This window comes from Hemitrygon akajei, chromosome 9 (assembly GCF_048418815.1).
Source record: "Hemitrygon akajei chromosome 9, sHemAka1.3, whole genome shotgun sequence".
Lineage (NCBI taxonomy): Eukaryota > Metazoa > Chordata > Chondrichthyes > Myliobatiformes > Dasyatidae > Hemitrygon > Hemitrygon akajei.
In genome coordinates, this window is record NC_133132.1 from 145,146,234 (window position 1) to 145,170,469 (window position 24,236).

Here is a 24,236-nt window from a genome sequence, read left to right on the forward strand (position 1 = left end):
AGCCGCTGCTGACCTCCTCTGATGCTTCAGTCTTCCTTGCCACTTTGCGATGGAGCCCACACCCCATCTCTGGTCTTTTCCATGAGTTCCCGGTCCTCTTCAGGTCCTCGTCTCCGATGTCCACAAGGCAGCTCTCTGGACACAGCGTAGTGTTAGATCATTTGATCAAGTTCCAAGCTGTACGTCGCAGGCTCAAACAGTTTCTGTAACACAAACAAGACAAAAAGAACAAGTTGAAGGCATAGAAAAAGTGAAATGATTGAAGAGATTGACTATCTGGAAGATGTCGCCCGAGGAATTGTTTGCTGGTGCTATCTTGACCAGATGTAGGTGATGATGAGGACAATAATGTATTAACAAAGTTTCAAAGTATATTTATATCAGAGTATGTATACAGCACACACCCTGAAATTCCATCTCTTTACAGGCATTCATGAAACAAAGAAACCACCTAGAATGATAGAAACATCGAAGCCATGAAGCCTCCTCTCCCCCTCCCTTCGCACATGCAGCAGCAAAACCTTCAACGTCTCCCACCGCCCCACCAGACGAAGCTCTGAGCACCAAACCCACCCCTCACTGTTGAAGCAGCACCATAAACACCAAAGATCAATAAGCAAGATCCATCTTAAACCAAAAAGAATCAATGGCTTCATTATAAATGTGATGGTACTTCTAGCAAGATTAAGCAGAGCCAAAGTAAGTCTCCAGGTTTAAATAGTATTTGCCAGAATAATGAGGGAGACAAAGACGAAGAGCGTTTAGGTAAGGAGATTGAAGGTCCATGGTTAAATGTCTTGTTTACATTCACTTTCTGGAGAAAAATAAACACATATATCTGGAAAATAAATAAAACTGCAGATGCTGGAATCTAAAACAAAGTTGTTCACACTAATAGTGGTGGGTATTTGTAACAATCTGCTTGAGGAAGTGGTAGGAGCAAGTACTAATTACAATGTTTAAAAGACATTTGGGCAGGTACATGGACTGGGGTGAGACATGTTTGGGCCAAATGCAGGCAAAACCTGGAAGTTTTAGTTAGGGTAGTAGGGGAAGCATATAGTATTCATGTTTTCATCAGTCAGGGTTTTGAGTATAAAGGTTGGTAAGTCATACTGCAGATGTAGAAAGCATTGGTTAGGCCATGGCTGGAGTATTGTGTGCAGCTCTGGATGCCACAGTATAGGAAGTTTATGGAGGATCTGGAGAGGATCACCAGAATATTGCCTGAATTAGAGAGTATTAACTATAAGCAGAGGTTGTACAAAACTGGACTGTTTTCTCTGAGTGTTGGAGGCTGCTGAGTGATATGATGCAAGTAAATAAAATTATGAGAGGCAATGATATGATAAGTAATTGGAGAGTTTTTCCCAGGGTGGAAATATCAAATACTAAAGAGTATAGCTTTAATGTGAGGGGGGAATTTTAAAAGAGGCAAGTATTATCTTGATTTATATGGATAGTGGTAGGTGCCCGTAACTTATTGCCAATGGAAGGGGTGGAAGCAGATGGAACAGCAATGTTTAAAAGGCATTTTTAAAGGTACATGAAAAGGCAGGGAATGGGAACAATATAAGCCATGTTCAGCCATGTGGGATTAGTTTAATTTGTCATCATTTTCAATAGAAATACAATGGGCCAAAGGGCCAATTCCTGTCTGTACTGCTCTATGTTCTACGAATGGGACTAGCTTAGACAGACACCTTAGTCAACATGGATAAATTGGCCTGTTTCTGTTCAGTATGACTCCAACAAAAATGTAATCCTGGAAGAATTCAAATGTCAAGCAGTATCTGTGGAAATAAGCAAAACAGTCAATGTTTTGGGATGTTCTGAAACAGTAACAGGTTTGTCTTTCTGCAGCTACCTCAAGGCTTGCTGAGTTATAGAGCCATAGAGAAATACAGCTCGGATACAAGCCCACGGCAACCATTGTGCCCACCCAGCTAGTCCCAGTTTCCTGTGTTTGGCTCATATCCCTCCAACGAACCTATCCAAGTACTTCTTTAATGGTACTTTTGTACCTACCTCAGCTCACTTCACATACTTCCTACCCTCTGTGTGTGAAAAAGTTGCCCCTTAAGTGCCTTTTAAATTGCTCCTCTCTCACCTTAAGCTTATGCTGCCTGGTTCTGGACTTTCCTACCCTAGGAAAAGACTGTTGCCATCCACTTTCTATATCCTCTCTTATAAACTGTCCTATAAGGTTGCCCCTCATTCTCCTATGCTCCAAGGAATAAAGACTTATTAGCCAACCTTTTCCTTTTACTCAAGCCTCCTAGTCCTGACAACATCCTTGTAAATCTTTTCTGCACTGTTTCCAGTTTAACCATGTCCTTTCTATAAAAGGGCAACCCAAACTGTACACAGTATTTCATGTGCAGCCTCACCAATGACTTACACAACTGCAGCGTAATGTCCCAACTGCTAAAACTCAGTGCCCTGACTGATAAAGGCCAGTGGGCTTAGCACCCTTTTCACCACTGTCTAAATGTGATCCCTCTTTCAACTAATTATGCAGTTGCATTCCCCCAGTTCTACCACATTCCCTCGTGCCCTACCATTCATAGTATAAGTCCTACATTGATGTGACTTTACAAAATGAACATCTTTCATTTATCTGTATTGAAATCCATTTGCCATTCCTTGTTACTGATCAGTATCCCCCTATAATCACTTCCTTCATCTCCTCAACAACACCTCCAAATTTCTTCCAGCATTCTTTCCACATTGCAGAGAACTTCCTGTATTTCGGTTTTCATGCCACACAAAATAATGGAACTCGTCTTGGGTGTAAATGTTAGTATTACTTGTTCAATAATAATCCCTTAATATCCTCACTGAATAACAGGACAAACACATTTGTGCAATTTCTGTACGAGTTTTTTTCCCCCACATCTTCAGCACTTGCTCTTTATTTTAAAATAAAGAGCAAGTTAGTGCCCAGGATGTGATGTATCTCAATACGGTATGAGAGATGTAAACTGAAAATATATGGAAAAGGACATTTTAGGACCCGTACATGAACATTCCTGCGGTAATGGGATCCGAGATAGCACTTTGAGTCACTAACACTGTCAGTTGTAATGAGCTTTCCAGCCTCCTGAGGTCGTGAAAATGCAAACCCGTTTTTTTTCCCCTTCTTATAGTCAAACCTTCCCTCAGAAAATCAAAAACAAGTATACTATTACTTTGACACCACGCTCGCAGGGCGCCCTGGAGATAACCTGCAGAGCAGGGCGTCCGGGAAGCGGCTGGCTGCAGTGACAGTCAGCCTGGCGAGAGGGCGCGGAGTCACTCGGAAAGAGGGCAGGTGCCTCCTTGCCGGGGCAGCGGCTGCCGCTCTTTGGCGGGACCCTAGTCGTTGCTGTACACTGGGCCGGAGCCTGCTGCCCACAACACCAGCGGGTTAGACATCTCTCCGTCTTCTCTTCTCACTAAGCTGCCGGGGGATCTCCTCTGGCTCCTCGTCAAGCGCAAAGATGCCGCGGATAATGATCAAGGGAGGCGTCTGGAGGAACACGGAGGTGAGTGTGAGGCCTGTCCCCGGGCCTGGCCTGCCCTGGTGTAGCTTGGCCTGGGGTTTTCGTGTACAGGTTAATGATGGGCTATCCGGGTGCCCTGCACTATGCAAACATCGGAATTAAAAGCAATTCGGCCCTTCCTGCCTACTCTGCTGTTCACTATGGTCACGGTCATGACTGATCTGCCAACAACTTTACTGCACAAACCCCACGTCCACTAATACCCAAGATTCGGTGCATCTCTCCTTTGGAATATACACAACCAATGCTCCACTGCGCTCTTGAGTGCAGAATTTAGAAGGCTGAATATCCCTTTCGTGAAAGAATATATCAGTCTTTCTTTGATTAATTGTGGGATGGAATTCTTGGGTTAATACTAAGTCAGGCTACTATCTTTGCCTAGTGTTGCTCGGTCACCGTTCTCGTTTGTCCCAAGTTTTCTCCCAAGATTCCTGAATTACACTGATTTGGCTAAAAATTTATATTTAACCATTGTGTGCGTAATTCTTAAGGAAGTTTATTAAGGAATTGGGTGACCTAATTACTTTCCATTTTATCTTCTAATAGCCTGGGAAGGTTATCACAACTACTGTACAGGTCTCGTTTTTAATAATATATATTGTTCTGACATATATATAAGATGTTCTGACGACTTTCCAGCCCTAGTTTTCTTGAAATATAATATAAAAGCTGAAAGTTTCCAAAAATAAAGCAATAACTGGAGAGAAAAATGGTACAGCAGCCTGCGGATTTGCATCACCAGGTTCAGAAACAGTTATTACCACTCAGCCATCAGGCTGTTGAACTAGTGGGGATAACTTCACTCAATTTCATTTGTCCCGTCTTTGAAATGTTCCCAGAACCTATGGACTCACTTTCAAGGGCTCGTCATCTCATGTTCTCAATATTTATTGTTTATTATTTATTTTAATTACATTTACGCAGTTTGTTGTCTTCTGCACTCTGGTTAAATGCCCAAGGTGGTGTAGTCTTTATTGATACTGTTATGGCTATTATTCTATTATGGATTTATTGAGTATGCCTGCAAGAAAATGAATCTCTGGGTTGTATATGGTGACATATATGTACTTTGTTAGTAAATTTACTTTGAAAAAGCAGCTCAGTGTGCTTTCATCAAACCATCATCTATCCTTTTCCTATTTTTTTTCCTATTTGCCATTGTTATCACTGTTGCAGACTCAGATGTGTCCATTTTATTTTTAACCATTCATTAATTCACCAACTGATCCACTGGCCTCCTGCATTTTTTCTTTTGTACCTCAAAACACTTCTTTAACATAAGATTGTTTAACTGCATATTAATATCCAGGTTGCTCAGTGCATAACGACGGTAATATAATTGCTTCAATGGAATCTTCATTATGCTTTTTTAGTTCCTTGATTATCTTTGACCTTGAATTTTCTCTGAATCATCTTCTCCTGCAGTCATACCACATTCATTCTATTATTTTGATTATCTTAGATGCAATACTGGAGTTGTCAGTATAGTCTGATACTTTATTGCTGGGCATGCTTTGTAACCATATAAACACAAACTTTTGAGCTTAAGTTTACTAATTTGTTGCTGCCTTAAAAATGATACAGGATTGTTTGTATCAGGCTTTTAATATAATCTAAATGAATTTTTGGAAGACGGATTAGTTAGTGAACAGTAATCTATGTGGTTGGATTCAACACTGACTCAGTCGTGTCATGCACCAGGCGATGGTTTCAGGAATACTGTTTGAAATAGAGTTCTACAAAGTTCAAAGGTCCATTTCATGTGTTTTGTAGTATGTATCAAATTCATTATACTTTATAGCAACAAAGAAAGCTCGGGACCCCAGGAATGTATCAGTGGATTGATCAGTTAAATAGAAAAATTGTAAATGTAATTCATTCTGGATAAATGGAGGTAATTTATCAGTGATGGCAAAAAAGGAGAAGGGGCATTTGCAATAAGTAAAGCTAAGAACTTGAAGTGAACAGTGGAGTCTTGGATGTATTTCCACAGCTCCTTGAAATAGCAGCACAGGGTGAGGTTCACAGATATAGTGGCTGAGGCTTAAAATATGCTTTGTAAGGATGTCATACTCAAAATGTATAAAACATTGTTAGGCCAGAGTTAAAATGTCTGCTAGTTCCAATGGCTATAGTATGGGGAAAATGTACCAGCACCAGAGAGGATACAAAGGAAAATTTGATATTGCTGCCAAGACTTGGAGAATTTTTGATCAATGAAAGATGAGCAACACTTCTGGAAAAGGAGACAGTGATGCACAAAATTTAGAGGCAAAAGGTCTCTTCCTAATTTCAGTAGTGAAATTAGCAGTCCATCTATCACCTACCAGCTTCTTCCTTCGTTCTCCTCCCCCCCCCCCCCCCACATCCCTATCTTCCCCCTCACCTGGTCTCACCTATCACCTACCAGCTTGGTATTCCTTCCCCTCCTCTCCCACTTTCTTATTCTGGCTTTTGCCCCCTTCTTTTCCTTTTCTGCCCTGATGAAGGGTCTTGGCACGAAATGCCAGCTGTTTATTCCCCTCCATCGATGCTGCCTAATATGCTAAATTCCTTCAGCATTTTGCATGTGTTGTTCAAGTTTCCAGTATCTGCAGAATCTCTTGTGTTCTGTAGCAGTGAGATCAGTAACTTGGGAGCATAAGTTTAATGTCAAAGTTTGGAGAAGTGAGTAATATTTTTTTCATGTTAGTAGTGAGGGTCATGACCTCAGTGCTTTAAACAAATTTATTTCCATTTATTATGAGTGTATTTGACCAGATCAGCTTTTATTGCCTCCCTGACTGCCTTAAAGTGGGGACGAGCTGGTCCTAGTTGTTTTCCTAGTGTTATTGAGTGGTCAATTTCCGTATTTCAAACTAACAATGATGAAAGAGCAGTCATCTATTTTAAGAAAGATGGTGCATTGCTTGGAGGAGAGTTCCCATGTTTTCTCCCTTAGTCCTTGGTCATTGGTTTGGCTACTGAGGTTAAAAAGGCTTTTAGAGTTGCTGCAGTACCTTTTTCATCTATTGTGTACATTATAGCTACGGCATGATAGTATGAGGGATGGAGAGTTTAAGGTGGTGATTTAAGTATCATTAAATGGGATAATTTTTTCTTGACGTCTCTTCATACTCCTGGTTCTTTTACACCATGCGTTGTGCTTTGCAAAAATGGTGAAAAGGTTTTGTGAAGTCAGGAGGTGAGTCACCTGCTGCAATATCCTAACCTCTTGGCAGTTGCAGCGTTTACTGAAGAGTAATTAACACCGGCAAACTGAAGTCTGCTGCAAGTAGCACCCAGTCTACACCACTAGCGTGTCAGGGCTGCAATCAGTCAAATCTATAAAATGCAGTATGGTTCCACCATCACCCCTCAAATCTGTGATCATTACTACAAGAATGATGAGGGCTATAAGAACATAGGTGCAACATCTCTTACTTTTTCTCTTCCAAGCCACACACCATTCTGATTTTGAAATATTTTGCTACTCTTTCACTGCTGCTAGATAGAAAATCCTAGAACTCTTCACCAGATAATATTATGGAATACTTGAAGCAGAATTCAAGAATGGAACTTGGCACCTGTCATTTCAACATCAACTAGGATTGATCATTTATTCCTCAATCTGTATAGTTTTGGCTCAACTTCAAAATGGTTTTTCTTCCAAATGCTAAGTTTCTAGTCAATAGCCCTTGAACCTTCCAACCTCAACCCCTTCTCATTCAAGATGGTCATTGTTGGAATTTATGTGGCTGGAATGAAACTTGCCTGAATCTTGACCAGATTGTGTTAATTTGATTTGTATAAGAAATGGGAGCAGGAGTAGTCCATTTGGCCGCTCAAGTGCCCTGCATCGTTCCGCAAGACTACCGCTCATTTTCTACCTCAGCACAATTTTCCTAACCCATTTCCAGATTCCTCGATTGCCTTAATAAGCAGAACTTTACAAATCAATCAGTACAATCAAACTAAGCCCACATTTCTGGAAAAGCCACAAGGTAGAAAGTTTGAAAGATTCATCACTTTGTAAGTGACCCACAAAATGACTTGCCCTTATTTTAAGACAGTGGCATGAACTAAAGTTCTGGACTTCTTAGCAAGGAGGATTGTTCTCCCTTCCATAAAGTCTTCATTAGAGTTTTCTATATTTTGAGAAAATTACTTATCATTTCTTCTAAACTTTAAACTACAGAGGTTTGTTCTGCTCAACCCTTCTTCATTCTCCCAGTCCAGGGAATGGTTATTGAATGCTTGTGATAACATCTTAGTATCAAGTTTATATTTTTTCTTAAGCCTACAGAGTCCAAATTTGTACACAGTATTCCTGTTGGGTCTCAACAGAGCTTTTGTAATTGTAAAGCCCTTGTACAAGAATCATTTGTAATAAAGGCCCATACCATTTTTGTTCTGCTGCTGCACATGCATGGTACCTTTGAATGACTTCTGTACCAGGAGGCCTAGGTCCATTTTGCTGTCAGCATTTCTCACCTTTTTAAAAACACTCAGCATTTCATTTCTTCTGTCTTGTAATATTCCACATTATACATTAGCTGCTCTATTATTGTCCATTAATTTAGCTTGTCTTTCTCCATTTGAAATCTCATTGCATCCAAATCAGTATACAATTTCACACTTCGTTTCACATCATCAGTACACTTAGAAGCTTTATATTTGATCCCTTTGCCTGATTGCTGACATATTATGAATAGTTGGGGCACAATAGTCAATCCCTTTAGTGCTCCACTGAAGGCAGCTTGTCATGCCCAGAGAGGCTAGTTTGTTCCTAGTTTTTGATTTCTGCTTATTAACTATCTCCCAATCAACACTAGTCTATATCCTGTAGTTATGTGTATTCTAACTTTGTTCAGCAACCCTTTGTGTGTCACTAAGCAAAGACGTACTGATTTCCCACTTGCACTTCATCCACTACATGCATCTTCACAAATCTCTGGTAGATTAGTCAACCATATTTTCATTTCATCCATCTCTGTTAACTCTATAGATAATGAACTTGTTGGGATTTATCAGTTTTCAGGCTTGTTAACGTTCCCCCCCCCCCCCCCCCCCCCCTATTTCTAATTTGGTTTTATTTCCTGTTTTGCTGTGAAGGCAAATGCAAAGCAGTTGTTTAATTATTCAATCTTTTCTTACTCCTGATTATAAATTCTTAAGTCCGTGTCTGTAAGCGATCCAAATTTGCTATTGCTGTCTGTTCCTTTTAAAGGACCCATGGTGTATTACTTAACGTATTCTGTTTTTAGGTTTTTTCTCTGGCTTGCTGTTGTCATCTATTGGACCTTATCAGTTTCTCAGCCAAGCTCTGCCTAATTCTAAAACACTCCTAATCCTCAGACCTGTTTTTCTTTCTCTCCTATTTACATAATGTTTAATTTCTATAGTTGGACTTTATTTTAAACATACAATGCTACAGTAGAGGAACAGGCTATTTGGCCCTCAGTGTTTGTGCTGACCACGATGCCAATTAAAATGACAGATCTGCCTGCATGTGTTCCATATCCTTCCATTCCCTGCCATTTCATGTACCAGTCCAAATGCCTCTTAAATGGTCTTGTCATATATTCTACCATCTTCACTGGCAATCCATTACTCTCTGTTTAAAAACTCTGGACGCTGGCATGGTGCCAGAGGACTGGAAAATTGCAAATGCCACTCCATTCTTTCAGAAAGGAGGAAAGGAGCAGAAAGGAAATTATGAGTTAACGACCTCAGTGGTTGAGAAGATTTTAGAGTCATTTGTTAAGGATGAGGTGATGGAGTACTTGGTGACACAGGACAAGATAGTACAAAGTTAGTATGGTTTCCTTCAGGGAAAATTCTGCCTGACAAACTTGTTGGAATTTTTTGAGGAGATTACAAGTAGGATAGATAAAGGGGATGCAGTGGATGTTGTATATCTGGACTTTCAGAAGGCCTTTGGCAAGGTGCCACACATGAGGCTGCTTACCAAGTTATTACATGGCATTACAGTAAAGTTACTGACATGGTTAGCCATTGGCTGATTGGTAGGAGGCAGTGAGTTGGCTGCCAGTGACTAGTGGTGTTCTACAGGGGTTGGTGTTGGGACCTGTTTTTTTCTATGCTGTACAGTCAGCCCTCCTTACCGAGGGGGATTGGTTCCAGGACACCCCGCAGATACCAAAAAACACGGATGCTCGAGTTCCTTATATAAAATAGCGTAGTATTTGCATATATCCTACGCACATCCTCCTGTATACTTTAAATCATCTCTAGATTACTTATACCTAATACAATGTAAATGCTATGTAAATAGTTGTTATACTGTATTGTTTAGGGAGTAATGACAAGAAAAAAAGTCTGTACCTGTTCAGTACAGATGCAACCATCGTAGCTCTTCGGCTGATCCCGATTCTCCCGTGATCTTTATAAGTTCATGAGGCTGTAGCGCTTTACATAGCTAGCCAGCCATCCCTTACTAGTCTTAAACTCCATCCTCTTGCTCACAACACAAGACATGAGGCGAACAATGCTCAAACAACGAGTGCTAGAGAGAGAACTTCTGGGCTTTCCCGCTCTGCGGTTGGTTGAATCCACACAGGCGGAACCTGCGGACAAGGAGGGCTGACTGTATATAAATGATTTAGATGAAGGAATAGATGGCTTTGTTGCCAAGTTTGCAGATGATACAAAGATTGGTGTAGGGGCAGGTAGCGTTGGGGAAACAGGTAGGATGCAAAAGGACTTAGACAGATTAGGAGAATGGGCAAGAAAGTGGCAAATGAAATACAATGTTGGAAAATGCATGGTCATGCATTTAGGTAATAGAAATAAATGTGTGGACTATTTTCTAAATGGGGAAAAAATTCAGGAATCTGAGATGCAGAGGGACTTGGGAGTCCTTGTGCAGAACACCCTGAAGGTTAACTTGCAGGATGAGTCAGTGGTGAGGAAGGCAAATGCCATATTAGCATTCATTTCAAGAGGTCTAGAATACAAGAGCAAGGATGTGATGCTGAGGCTTTATAAGGCACTGGTGAGGCCTCACCTTGAGTATTGTGAACCGTTTTGGGTCCCTCATCTTAGAAAAGATGTGCTGGCGGGGTCCAGAGAAGGTTCACAAGGATGATTAAGGTTTATCATACAAGGAACGTTTGATGTCTCTGGGTCTGTACTCGCTGGAGTTCAGAAGGATGGGGAGGCGGGGGAATCTCATTTAAACTTTTCGAATGTTGAAAGGCCTAGACAGCGTGGATGTGGAAAGGACGTTTCCCATGGTGGAAGAGTCTAGATCAAGAGGGCACAGCCTCAGGATGGAGGGGCTCCCTTTCAAAACAGAGATGCGGAGAAATTTCTTTAGCCAAAAGGTGGTGAATTTGTGGAATTTGTTGCCACATGCGGCTGTGGAGGCCAGGTCGTTGGGTGTATTTAAGGCAGAGATTGATCGGTTCTTGATTGGACATGACATCAAAGGTTACAGGGAGAAGGTTGTGGTTGAGGAGATTAAAAAAAAGGATCAGCCATGATTGAATGGCGGACCAGACTCAATGAGCCAGATGGCCTAGTTCTGCTCCTATGTCTTATGGTCTAAAAATAGTGCCTCAAAAATCTAATTTGGTGCCTGTATGTAAATTTGCAGCAAATCATGTATTTTTTCTTTATATGCTCTGTTGCCTGTTAGTGTCATATCCTTTAAAATAATTTCCAAATATCCTAGAGCCAACCTCCCTCTCATATTTTTCTTAGTTTCCATTGATTAGATTGAAAATTGTGCTTATTGGATTGAATAGCATTACTTTCCAATTTAATGTAAAATTCTGTCACATTATGGTCACTCTTTGAGTCAGTTACTTTTAAAGTTGTTAATAAATTCTTTGTCATTGCACAGTACCAGATCAAAAGTAGTTGTTACTTATTTGATTTTTCAACATGCTGATCTAGAAATTGATCTTGTATACATTCTTGGGATTCATTCTCTATGCTGCTTGTATGAATTTGATTTACTAAATATATATTGAAGGTCCTGTATTAACCATATCAAAGCACTTAATACTGTATTTATACTGTGATTTTTCCAGTAGTAATACTTTCAACCCTATTTTAATGTGTTACGTACCCCGTAACTGGGTTTACAGACCAGCAGAAATAGAAGAATCCGTTGGAGTCTGGTGGTACTATAACCAAGGGTGTTTATTAGTAAAATAAGCAAAACAATACCAATAATACAAATATACAGATAAAACAGGTTAGCAATAATAAACCTAGAAGTGTAGAAATAATAATAAGCAATAATAAACAAACTCTATCAATGTCTAGGGGTAAATGAATTGTCATAAGAGAATATAGAGTTCAGTTCAGTTCATGTGTGCTGAGGTAGTTGCGGTTGTTGTAAGTTGTTAGAGAGAGAGAGAGAGAGAGCGCGAGCAAGAGACTGAGCAGCTGCAGCCAGCAAACCTTCTGTTGTATTCTGATTCCGTTGTACCGTTGTGGTCATTCGGTTATGACCCCTCCGTTCTCGGCCAGACCATTCTTCTGTGGTGGACTCGTCACTCTGGCATGAGTGGACACACACACAAGTCCCCACCGGCCCTGCTGTAACACTGTGAGCTTTGTTGACCGATCTTCTGATTCGGTCCTCGAAGCCCCTACCTTCCTGTGGGTGCACAACACTCGGTCAGTGTCCACTGGTGTGTCTGAGGGGTGTCTCCCCACACCTGTCTTTTATCCCCCACTGACGGGGTATCAGCCATCCATCAACTCAAAATGACCATGTCCATCAAATCAGGCCACTCCTGCTGCCTCCTTAGGAATGTTAACGAGCAAAGTAACGTCCTGGCAGCGAAAGGTAAACAATCCAGGAAGAAGCCATAATACATAAATCAATTGTGTCTCCCTCTCTCTCTCTTATCTGTAGCAGATGTCCCTGCCTCTGTGCGTCATCTCTCTCTCTCATTAACAGCATAGCAATAGCAATAGTTCATAGTTCTCAAAAGGTGGGGGGGGGGGGGGGGAATGGTTAACTCCGCACCCCATTTCCATCAGGTCTGTTCAGCATTCATAACAAATGTAGTTTGAATAAACGTAATCCTCATTCAGATTAATGTTGAGTAAAAACATAATAAAGAAAACAAGAAGGCTAAAGTAACTGCTAAAATCTAAGTGAAATTTGGTCATTCAGTTGAATTTATTATTCTAATTTAATCCAGCATGCATCAATGCTAAACTTGGTGATACATGATTAGGCATATAAGGAAGAAAATCAATATCTGTTTTATTTATTTTTGCCACATTCCTTTTACTTTCTTTCCCTACTCCTTCAACCTCCATCCTCCATTCCCTTTCTCCAGAGACAGCTAACTGTCAGTAAGATCTCTACTTCCTGAGGAGACTGAGGTCATTTGGAGTATGCAGGCCTCGCCTTCACATGTTCTATCAGTCTGTTGTTGCCAGTACAATTTTCTATGTGATGGTGTGCTGGGCAATGACATCAACATGGGTGATGCCAATGGGCTCAATAAATTGATTAGAAGGGGCTGGTTATGTTATAGGAGTCAAACTGGATATGCTGGAGGCTTATGTAGAACAAAGGACCCTACAGAAAATCCTGACAATTCTGGACAATGTTTCTACCCTCTGCATGTCATCTTGGCTGAACAGAGGAGCACTTTTAGTAATAGACTAAGACAACTGCGTTGCTCCAAAGAGTGCTATATGAGGTCATTCTTGCCTTCAGCAATTAGGCTCTATAATGAATCAACCTATAGCCGGGGAAGTGATGACCCCCTCCTGTTAGACTGTTTGAGGTAACTTATTTTTTATTCTTTCTTACTTCTCTTCTAATATTTGTATATCTGTGCACTTGTAATGCTACTATGACACCGTAATTTCCTTTGAGATCAATAAAGTATCAATCTATCACTGGGTTGTTCTCCTACATTAGACATTTTTGCTCTTTATTCATAGACTTCATCTGAAAGCATAGCCCAGGACTCGGAGAGAATTACATCGGAGAGTGCTGATAGAGTTCACAATGAGGAAGAACAAACCATATTTAAAATACTATTAATTTTACAATCAATGTGTTTTTTAAACTGACTCATGCCTGGATTCTGTAAAATGAATAACTTGCAATATTTCTGCACTTTACAAAGTTATGCTTCAGTTTTGTCATTAGTAACATGCTGTCTATTTATTTAGGATGAAATTCTCAAAGCAGCTGTTATGAAATATGGCAAAAACCAGTGGTCACGTATTGCATCACTATTACATCGGAAGTCAGCCAAACAATGCAAAGCTAGATGGTATGTTTGACATTTTCTTTCTATTGTATCCAATGTTGATGCTTAATCTAGTCAGCAAGCACAAAATAGCTGTTGTGCGATGAGTTTACTTGACAAGCAATGGAATTTTCTATTACCTTCTCACCCCATTGTTCTCCTTAACCTTAGCCCTGATGAGTTGTGGACAATGTGAATTGAGAATTTCATAACCAGTTAGAATATGATGTAATATTTAGCCAAATGGGTTAAATGGAGTTTGGTGGTATGGTCTGGAAAAATGATTGTTTTCAAGGGTCTGAAAAAAGAACGGTTGAAGATATATGCATGAGCAACTTCCAGCACTGGAGTCTTGGTAAACATTCTGACTAGCTTCAAGAAAACCAAACTATGTTACATTATTGATAAATGTCCACTCACACAGTGCAACACTGGACTACAGAAATTTCACATAGCCGTACAGGCTGCTGTTCATTATCACATGGTAAGGATATTACACATTGACTCATATATTTCAGTATTTTCCAACCTTTTTTGGCCCAGTTTCCCCCTAAAGCACTTTCATACTTACCAATGCCATTTTTAGGCACAGTATACTTTCCAGTGCCCCCATAGTGTAAAACATGTCGACCATATGCTAACATGAGGAAAAATGATTCTTCTTTAAATTATTATTGTCCTTAAACCCAACTTACATAGTACCTATGTGCTGTACAGCAGCTTTGATATCAATGTGATCCTAGAGCTTGAAAGTTTTTAGCAAGAGTTATAATATCTGGTTCAAGTTGTGACGGCAAAAGCCTTAAGTCCCCAAGTGTAACAATGTTCAAGCAGTTTCTGTTTTTTGTGATTATGTGGTTCACTGCACTGAAGCCTCCTTCAACAAGGTAGGAGGATGGAAATGCAAGGAAGTCTGGCTCTTCAAAGTTCAATAAACTTTGTATGCAGTGTAGCCATATACCACAAAAGCCGACATTTTTGCAAAACATTTTTTGCTGCTTCATCATTCTGAATGTTGATACTACTTGCAGGCTCTTCCTGATCTTCGATCTTGCAAAGAAATGAGTTAATTATCCAGTCCAGAGTTTCCAGATTGTTCAAATCCTTGAATTGATTCTGAAAATCCTTCTTCATTGACTGCAGGTGTAAGCAGTACTCTTGCAAATCACCATCTGTGAAAGAGAGTGCTTTACTTTCCATGCAGGGAAACTGTGAAACCATTCTTCTCCCAATGTTTTGCTTATGTAATTCAAAATTTCCAATAGAAGTGGACACTGCACTTTTTGCTTGGATTAAATTGAAAGCAATTTAATTAAAAGCACCCTGCATTTTTATATTTAGAATGTTCATTTTGTCAAACAGATAAACTAGGATGCCACATAGAAGTTCAATCTTGTTTCCCAACCTCTTGTCGACTTTGAACAAAAATTCAACCAGAGTGACAAAAAGATCAAAGAAATATTTTAAGCATTAGCCTTCAGCCTTTTGACAACCAACATACTTCAGTATGAAGATACAAGAATTCAAACCCTTCATCATTATTTTGGCATAACTGGAGAAATGGATTAGGTTTAATTTTGTTGATAGCAAGTGTTATAAGAGTCGTGCTTGAAAGAAGTCACTGGCTGAGGTTTTTGCCTGCGAGGTGTTGATGAATTGCACAATGGATTGCAAACAGACTTGGAATTTTTTTTTCATAAATGCAACAAACCAGCATGGCAAACTGTCATATATAGTGCCCCATCTTTTGCACAAGAAATAAAAGTATTCCTAATTGAAATACTTTTATCCTCAATGTACCCTTTGAGCTTGTCGTAGATTGATTCTCCATTGATTTTCTTTTAACATTTTACAAAAGAGAATTTCTTCATAAACTTTTCCATTTTGATAAACCGTACATATGCCATTAGCAATGCCTCATTGTCTTGCACAGTTGACTCATCCACTTGTATCCCAAATTCTGTTTTTTTGTAACTTTATGCATAGTTGATACTCAATGTCTTCACTCATTATGTCAATACTACAAGCTATGGAGTTATTAATCAGAAGATTTGATTTTAAAATTCTGGTATCCATTTTGAGAACAGTGGTGAGTGCTTCTGATACAGCAGGCATTATTAATGTTTCACCAATTTTATGAGATTATCCACACTTTGCTATCATTTTGGAAATATAAGAAGCAATGAGACCACTATCAAGGTCATTTTTAGCTTACTTGGCAAATGATTCAAGTATGCAATGCTTTCCAAATGCTCCTTCCATCTTCTGGAACTGAGTAATACCATAAGGAGCCTTTCCAGGGTGTCTTACGGAAGTGTTCCTGCAATCTTGATGGCTTTATGACTTCATTAGATAGTACAGTATTAAAATAAGACACGTGTTGTCACTGATGAGATGGGAATGAAATAAAACCATACTCCAGGTATGTAACATTGTACTGATGCACTTTCTGTAGTTTCTGTTTCTTAGCAGATTTAGAATTCAAGGCTTTACTACCTTCAGCCTCATAGAGATCACACTGTATCCATCCATCATTAACGGGGGCCAAATTAAAATAAAAAATTAACACAAACTGGGAATGCCTATCCGATGTTGACGACAGCAGTGAGTTGACACAAATGGAATTATGGTAGCAAAGATGAAGGCAATTATAACAGCAAAAATTACGTTGACAGGAATTCAGATTTTAATTGCGATAGAGCTGATGTTCTGCAAGCTACATTTATACTGTACCAGTTAGCGCGATTGACCAATCATGGGAGGTCTCATAATTATAGTGCCATAGTTAGGGTGCCACTTACCGCCCCCCAACGACTTCTGTTTCCCCTAACACCCGCTTAGGACATGTAACCGCCCCTGTTGAGAATCGCTGATATGTTTGATCATATTTTAACTTGTTGTAAAGTAGACATCAATTATATACTTTAATTAACTGGTTCATAAATGTCCTTCAGGGAAGAAAAATCTTACACCTCTGACTCCAGATTCACTGATGCAATTACCACTATCTCCTGAGTTTATGAGTGATAAGGAATGGATAATAAATGTCAGCATTGCCACTGATCTCCTCCACTTTTAAGCAAATAAGTAAAGCAAAACATTTGAATGATTTGTTGCAAGTTTTTTTTAAGAATATCTCTAAATCACAGCATTAGAGTTCCATATCTGTCCTAATGAAATCGTATTTTTTGCAAACAAGGTATGAGTGGTTGGATCCAAGTATCAAGAAGACAGAATGGTCAAGGGAGGAGGAGGAGAAGTTGCTTCACTTGGCAAAGCTCATGCCAACCCAGTGGCGGACCATTGCTCCAATAATTGGCCGAACAGCAGCCCAGTGCTTGGAACATTATGAATATCTTCTGTAAGTTGAAAAGTTTTCTCCATTTTTTAGCTTTTACTTATTATAACACCGAAAAACGGTATTTGGCTTGTCAAGTACATTCTGGCTCCCAAATTAGCAAATCACATCAATCCCATTCCTGCTGGCTTTTTTCCCCCCTATAGCCAACTTATTCTCTTTTGCTCACCCATGAATTCCTCTTCAATTCTTTTTGGGTAACAAACATTAACCAGCTAACCTGCTTGTATGTTTCTGGGTTGTGGGAAGAAACAAAGCACCCATTAGATCCTCTGAACCATTGCGAACATGTGGCTGCCAAACAGATAGCACCCACCCCTACCATCAAATCTGTGTCCCTGGAACTGTGAGTCATTTAAAGCCTATGACATTCTTGTTTTATTTAGTTTGGAATTGAAAGGCAGGTTTTTCGTAATCAAGGAAGCACACAGAATGTTGTAGAGACTTGGCAAACCAGGCAGCATCCATAAAGAGCAATAAACAGTTGACATTTAAGGCCGAGACACTTCATCAGGACTAGCCCAGTCCTAATGACGAATCTTGCCCTGAAACAATGACTGTTTATTTCCCTCCATGTATGCTGCCTGACTTGCTGAATTCCTGCAGCATTTTTTGTGTGTTGCTCAAAATTGCCAGCATCTTCAGAATCTCTTGTGTTTGATTCCCATGATATTGATTTTTTAAGATATTTCTAAGCTATATTGACTGTTCTGCTGTACGTATTAATTATTGCAAATTACTATAAATTACACTTTCAGATGGAGGCGTAAAGATTTTTATTCCTTGTGTATGTGAAGGATGTGAGAAATAAAGTCAGTTCAGTTCCAGTTTTAGTGCATTCCATTTAGTTATTCCTTTTGTATTCAGCAGAAAGAAAAACTTGTAGCTTATTTGAGTAACTACAAAAGGAAAGGGAAGACAAAAATGAACTGCTGAAATCCTGGGATAGTAATTGAATCTGTACAGAGTAAGAATCTTGGAAAGCAGTTTTAATTTGAAAGAAATATATTCCATATTTCAATAACGTACTTTACAACAACATTTTAATAGTATTCATTAACATATTTTCCTTCTGTTGGGAATTTTTATTTCAGTGTAATGCTGCCATAAGTGCTTTTCAAATCTGACTAAAGGGTGTTACAAACTTTATATAGTTGATTTATTTTGCTGTACTTGATTTCCAGCAAATTGCCAATGCTCATTGGCCTGTCAACCATTATACAGAGAGCGCTTTCATTCACAAATCGTGTCTTCCATGGATATTTTAAGGGTATCTGTATGGATGTAGATGTTTCTTGTTTACCACTGTAACTTTTATATTTTGCAATAATGACATATTATTTTGTTCATTAGCTTGTTGCTGCCAATTTGAACTATAATGAGTGACATGAAAACATTTGTATATTATCCTTTCCTAGAGGAATACTATCATTTTGCCAGTGTAATATGTAAGACACCATCCTATATGGCTGGAGCAATCATTTTCTTTAGCAAATTTATTTTTATTGTTTATATTTGTAACCAAATTATGGTTTAAAAAAACATCTTTGGTGCTCAGTTTGATTTTTGTTGATTTTTCAACAATTTTTGTTGAAAATTAATGTTTCAAGAAAATAATAGAAAAATCGATTATGCAGCTGACAGTGGTGTTGGGACATATTTCAGAGATAAGGCTGCCCAAAGAGATCAAGAAGAGGAAGCTGCTGATGATCCTCGAAAGCTGAAGCCTGGTGAGATTGATCCAAACCCAGAAACTAAGCCAGCCAGGCCTGATCCGGTTGATATGGATGAAGGTATTTCTGAGTTCAGCTTGATATTTATAGGATACTTTTGAGCAATTGATGTGTCACTCAGTACTGAAAAAAATACTGCAGCAGCATATTACAGTATATTGTTACATATAATTCAGTTCTGTGACCTTCTTGTGAGGAATCCGACATTTGCAGTGCCTAGTTAAAAGGAAATTATGGGATTGAGTGGTGTGCTGCTTGAACCAAGTGAAAGAAGGGATGGAGAAGAGATGCTGTGAGAAGTACAACAGAACTTGTGTATTGCTTCAAGGCTAGCCTGTGGGGAGGAGAGAGGCTCATGAAGTGTCCTCCCCTCCTCAGCAATAAAAAGTTCCACTTATATAGCATATTTAATGCAATATCTTAAGCTCCTTGAGATATTATGACCTACAGAACTGGTTTTAGAAGAGAAGTCATATTTGGTGGTAGCTATGGATAACAATAAAATCAGATAAGGGTGCCGCCCAGCTGAAAGGTGAGAAAGAAGTATCAATAGTCAACCACATGAACAGCAGTAAGCATGTAGAGAAAAGCTAAAATGGATAGATTGTCATCACAATTATGTAGGATATCATTAGTGAATAGACTAACTTCGATACTGTGAGAAGGAAACATCAGTACAGGGATTTAAATACGTGGTTATAGTGTCATGCGGCAAGAAATATATGCCATGTCCATGCTAACAATAAAATGCATATCAATAATAATCTCATTTTTCAGCACTTGGTCCACAGCCTTCTATGCCTTGATCATTCAAGTGCTCAAGTACATACTTAAATGTCTGGAAATATCAGACCTCAAAGCTGGTATCCTTGAATAATCTGCATGTGGAGATAGGGAGCATAACCAGTAAGTTTTGCAGGTTACACTCGGGTTGTTGGAGTTGTTGACAGTGTGTAGGGTGGTTTTATGCTACAATGTGATAGTGATGTGTTGATGAAATGGGCTGAGAAGCAATAAATAAGTGTCTTTTGCACGTTGGTTGTTTGTCATTCATTGTCTGTTGATGTATAGTCTTTCATGAAATTCAATTGTATTTTTCGGTAAACACTTGCAAGAAAATGCATCTTAAGGAGGTATATGGTAACATACCCATACTTTGATAATGAATTTATTTTGAACTGTGAATATTGAAATAGGAATTTTTGGGAAATGATAGATTTGGGAGTGTAGCGAGCAATCTAATATTGCTTACAGGGTAAGCAGGGTGGGGGTTGTTCCTGTATGATGAGCTTTCCAATCCAATAATAACAGGGCTCCAAAGTCAAAGAATATACAGTCGGCCTTCCTTATCCGCAGTTTCCGCATAGGCAGATTCAACCAACCGTGGATTGGGAAAACCCGGAAGTTCTCTCTCCAGCACTCGTTTGAGCATGTACAGACTTTTTTCTTGTCATTATTCTCTAAACAATACAGTATAACAACTATTTACATAGAATTTACATTGTATTAGGTAATCTAGAGATTATTTAAAAGTACAGGCAGTCCCCGGGTTATGAATGAGTTCTGTTCCTGAGTCCATCCTTAAGTCGGATTTGAAGTCAGAACAGGTACATCCGGTATTATTTAGCGTCAGCTGGTAAAACATTTTTCTTAGTATGTAGTATATATTTTACCTTTCTCTGCATATAAAACTTAAGAAACATATGTATTTCAATAATTAAACCACTGCGTTGCTTAGTAATAATTGTAGCTTTCATCAGGGCAGGGCCTTTCACATGCTCCTTTAAAATTGTTCCGATCATTGACCGACTGTAGCCTAACGCTTTTCCAATGACCGATGGTGTTTCACCTCTTTCTGATGGCTTTAGTATTTCCACCTTATTTTCAATCGTGATTGTGAATATTTTCGTGAACAGAAACATTGCGGATTCAGAGCTGCGCCAGATCCTAATGTCCACCGCATTGAGACAGGTTAAATAAAGTCCGGGGTTCCGCTGGGTCCTAAAGACCACCGTACTGAGACAGATTAAATAAGGGACTTGACCATCCGCGATTTTTGGTATCTGCGGGGGGTCCCGGAACCAATCCCCCGCAGATAAGGAGGGCTGACTGTATTCAATCCTTTATTAGCAAACTAGCAAAACAATCTTGAAGCAATAAAAAATGAATCTAAAACTAGCGATATAACAAAATAAACAGTCTTAGCGTATTAAACCGTATCAGTGTAATTAAGCAAATTTAAGCTGACTTACGTGAAGTTAAGTGATTTTAAATGTAATTATGCGATCAGCAAAAAATAATCATCTGGGTCACTCCCAAGAAGAGTTTGGTTACATATTCATGCTTTTGTCACTAAGCTCTTTACTTGTACCATGCCCCCACCCACATGACTACCTACCGTAATAAACATAATAAATGTGCAACACAAAATGCATGCTGACAGAAAATAGATACAAAGCTCTTACAGGGAGTGTTCATGAGGCTGGGACTTAGAATATGTATGTATGGTAAGGTCCTTGGGAATATTGAGGAATAAAGGGACGTTGGTGTGCAAATCCAAACAACTTGCAAGCTGGCAGCCCAGTTCAATAATGTGGTTCAAAAAGATGTGGCATGCTGTACTTTAGTTGGGACTTTGAATGCAAGAGCAGGAAGGTTATGCCACATATTTATAAAACATTGGTTAGACCTCTGTTGGAACATTTTAGTTATGAGTATTGACTAGAGAGGTTGGTTTATTGTCCCTGCAGTGGAGAAGGGACATGTTTGAGGTATTTAAAATGAAGAAGGTATAAGCAGAGTCGACTGCAGAAATCTTTTTCTCTTGCCATACATGAATAAAACTAGAGGGCACAGATTCAGAGTAGTGGAAAAGAGATCTACAGTGGATTCATTCAGGGTGACAATTAGCTGGAATATACTGTCTGCTAGAGTAGTGGAAGCAGAGTTGTGAACCGAATTATGGGGTGTCCAGATGAGTACTTAAATTCTCTGGACATTGAAGGATATGAAACAAGTGCTGGAAGGTGGGATTCCTGCAGATAGATGCTCCCTAGTCAGTGTGGACATGATGGGCTGAATGGCCTGTTTTAATGCTGTATGACTATGGCTCTAAGTACAAAAATAAAATTTCCCACTTTTTTTATATAATGTCTTTGACTCTTTGGAAAAATGTGTCTTCAAGTTATGAAATAATTTTTTGCTTTAAAAAATGGAATAGCAAAGACATGCTAGTAGATTCAATTAGATACAGTAATATGGACAAGTGGCAAAGAATAAAAGAAAAATTGTTAGCAGTATGTAGCAATGTAACATATAGGGATACAGGAGCTAGCTTAGATTTTATTGACCAAATGTCCTCCTGTGTTTTAGTAAGTAAGAAAAGGTTAAGAAGCCACAGAATATTTAATGAAAGTGATGATTGAACCTGCAACAAAAATGCCACTCGTATCTGATGAGATTATTCACGTCAGGTAACAGAAATAAACAAAGAAGTTATAGGCATGCTGAAGTTTGAGTGTGGGAAGTTTATTAAAAAAAAACCTTTTAGAATCAACTAATTAAGAGATTTTGTAATTGTTGAGTATTTTCAACTTTGTTTATTCCCTTCTTCTCAACCTTGTTTACCAAGGAAGTATTGATTCTAGGTTACATGGGATTACATAAAAATATATTTTTTTCTCTTAGATGAACTTGAAATGCTCTCTGAGGCAAGAGCTCGTTTGGCCAATACTCAAGGCAAGAAAGCCAAAAGAAAAGCACGAGAAAAGCAGCTTGAAGAAGCCAGGTTAGTCATTGTATACAGCAAAAACTGCAACATTGTTAACATCTGTATCTCCCATTAGACAGAAATTCTTTATATTAACCAAGAAGCATATGTGCTTGCCTGTTTATGTGTACTTAGTGGACATTTTTGTACAAACTGAAAAGGTAGTATGGATAGCTTGTTATCAACAATAATGGACAACTTCAAAATCAATAAACTAATTGAGTAAGTTTATACAGGCAACCCTAGGTTACAAGAGGGTTGTCTTCCTGAGAACTTTCTGTGAACTCATTTCTTCATTAAGTCAGAAAAGTCAACTTTTCATAGCTAATCATATTTTGCTCCACATACACGTGATATACTTTCATTCCAATGAAAATCTACCTACCACACATATAATTAAACTAGTGGAATATGTACTATATCTGATTATTGCATAATTGATAATTACATGAAAGATTTTTTTATTACCTGCTTTAAAAATGTATGGGAGGATTTGTGTGAAGTCAAATTTCCAAAAGTCATGCCATTTGTAACCTCGGGAATCTCTGTACAATAATTGTTGATGTTGATTGTGAATAAGTGGATCTCAAGTATTCATGGAGTGACACTGATTTTTATTCTTTTATCCTTCTAGTGATTTTGAAATGACTATTGTAGATATTCCATCTCTAAAGTCAAACATTGAAATGAGAATTTGGATTCACTCTACAAAAGGCCCATAGAGGCTAAGTTACTGAGTAAATACAGAGATTGCTAGATCTTTGGTTAGTGAGGGAGTCAAGGAATGTGATGTTTGTGCAGGGATAAAAGAATAACCATGATGTAATTGAATGGTAAATCAGACACTAGGCAAGAGAAGGTCTACTTGCTCTCCTGTTTCTTGTGTTCACGTTCAATTTCTTCAGCCAAACTCTGTAGTCCCTGCAATGGAATTTCATCACTGGTGACTTCCTTTACCCAAGAAAGTTGGTGGGAAATCCAACTGATTCAGTAATGTCATTTAGTGAAAAATAAATAATCATCTAAACATTACTTAACCCAACATTACTTAACTATGATTCAGAATCCACAGTAATATGTTTGACTTTTAGGTGCCCTCTAACAAATAAGCTAAACAGTTCAAAAACATTAACAGAATGGTTATTAAATGGTGTCTTTGAAAGCAATTTACACTTTGGTTTTAATCTGTTGGAGAAGATATTGTAGAAATAGTAGATGTTAAAATGGCCAGTGTCAATCCACTATGGCGATTATGTATGAATTTATAAAGTGATTGCCTTAGTAGGGATCATTATTGTTAATAAGCTCCTCTTGAAATGGTGGATTGTGTTAAATCTCCTAAGCGTTTACAGTATTTCTAGATATGGATCATAATAATTTACTTTAATCTGAATATAGTTTTGTTGTTAAAGGCTTGTCACATTGAGGATCCTTATTCAGGACTAGGTGATCCCTTAACATTAATAAAATATGCATCTTTCTCTCCAGCATAAACATCTTAAACTCTAGTAAAGCAAACTAAATCTGTAATATTTCTATTCATTTCATCATATTTCACATAACCAGTTTTAGAAATTGGCACTGCTGAATATG

At 38.7% G+C, this 24,236-nt stretch overlaps 1 protein-coding gene across 1 annotated transcript in view; it reads left to right on the plus strand.

Annotated features, from left to right (window-relative positions):
- Positions 1-3,290: 3,290 nt before the first annotated feature.
- Positions 3,291-24,236, plus strand: part of cdc5l (CDC5 cell division cycle 5-like (S. pombe)) — a 58,039-nt gene continuing 37,093 nt past the window's right edge. Inside the window, exons 1-5 of the mRNA XM_073057201.1 lie at positions 3,291-3,527; positions 13,704-13,807; positions 16,983-17,144; positions 18,807-18,934; positions 22,562-22,661. Coding sequence (XP_072913302.1) covers positions 3,483-3,527; positions 13,704-13,807; positions 16,983-17,144; positions 18,807-18,934; positions 22,562-22,661 — 539 coding nt within the window. The 5' untranslated portion in view covers positions 3,291-3,482. The remainder of the gene's footprint in view (positions 3,528-13,703; positions 13,808-16,982; positions 17,145-18,806; positions 18,935-22,561; positions 22,662-24,236) is intronic.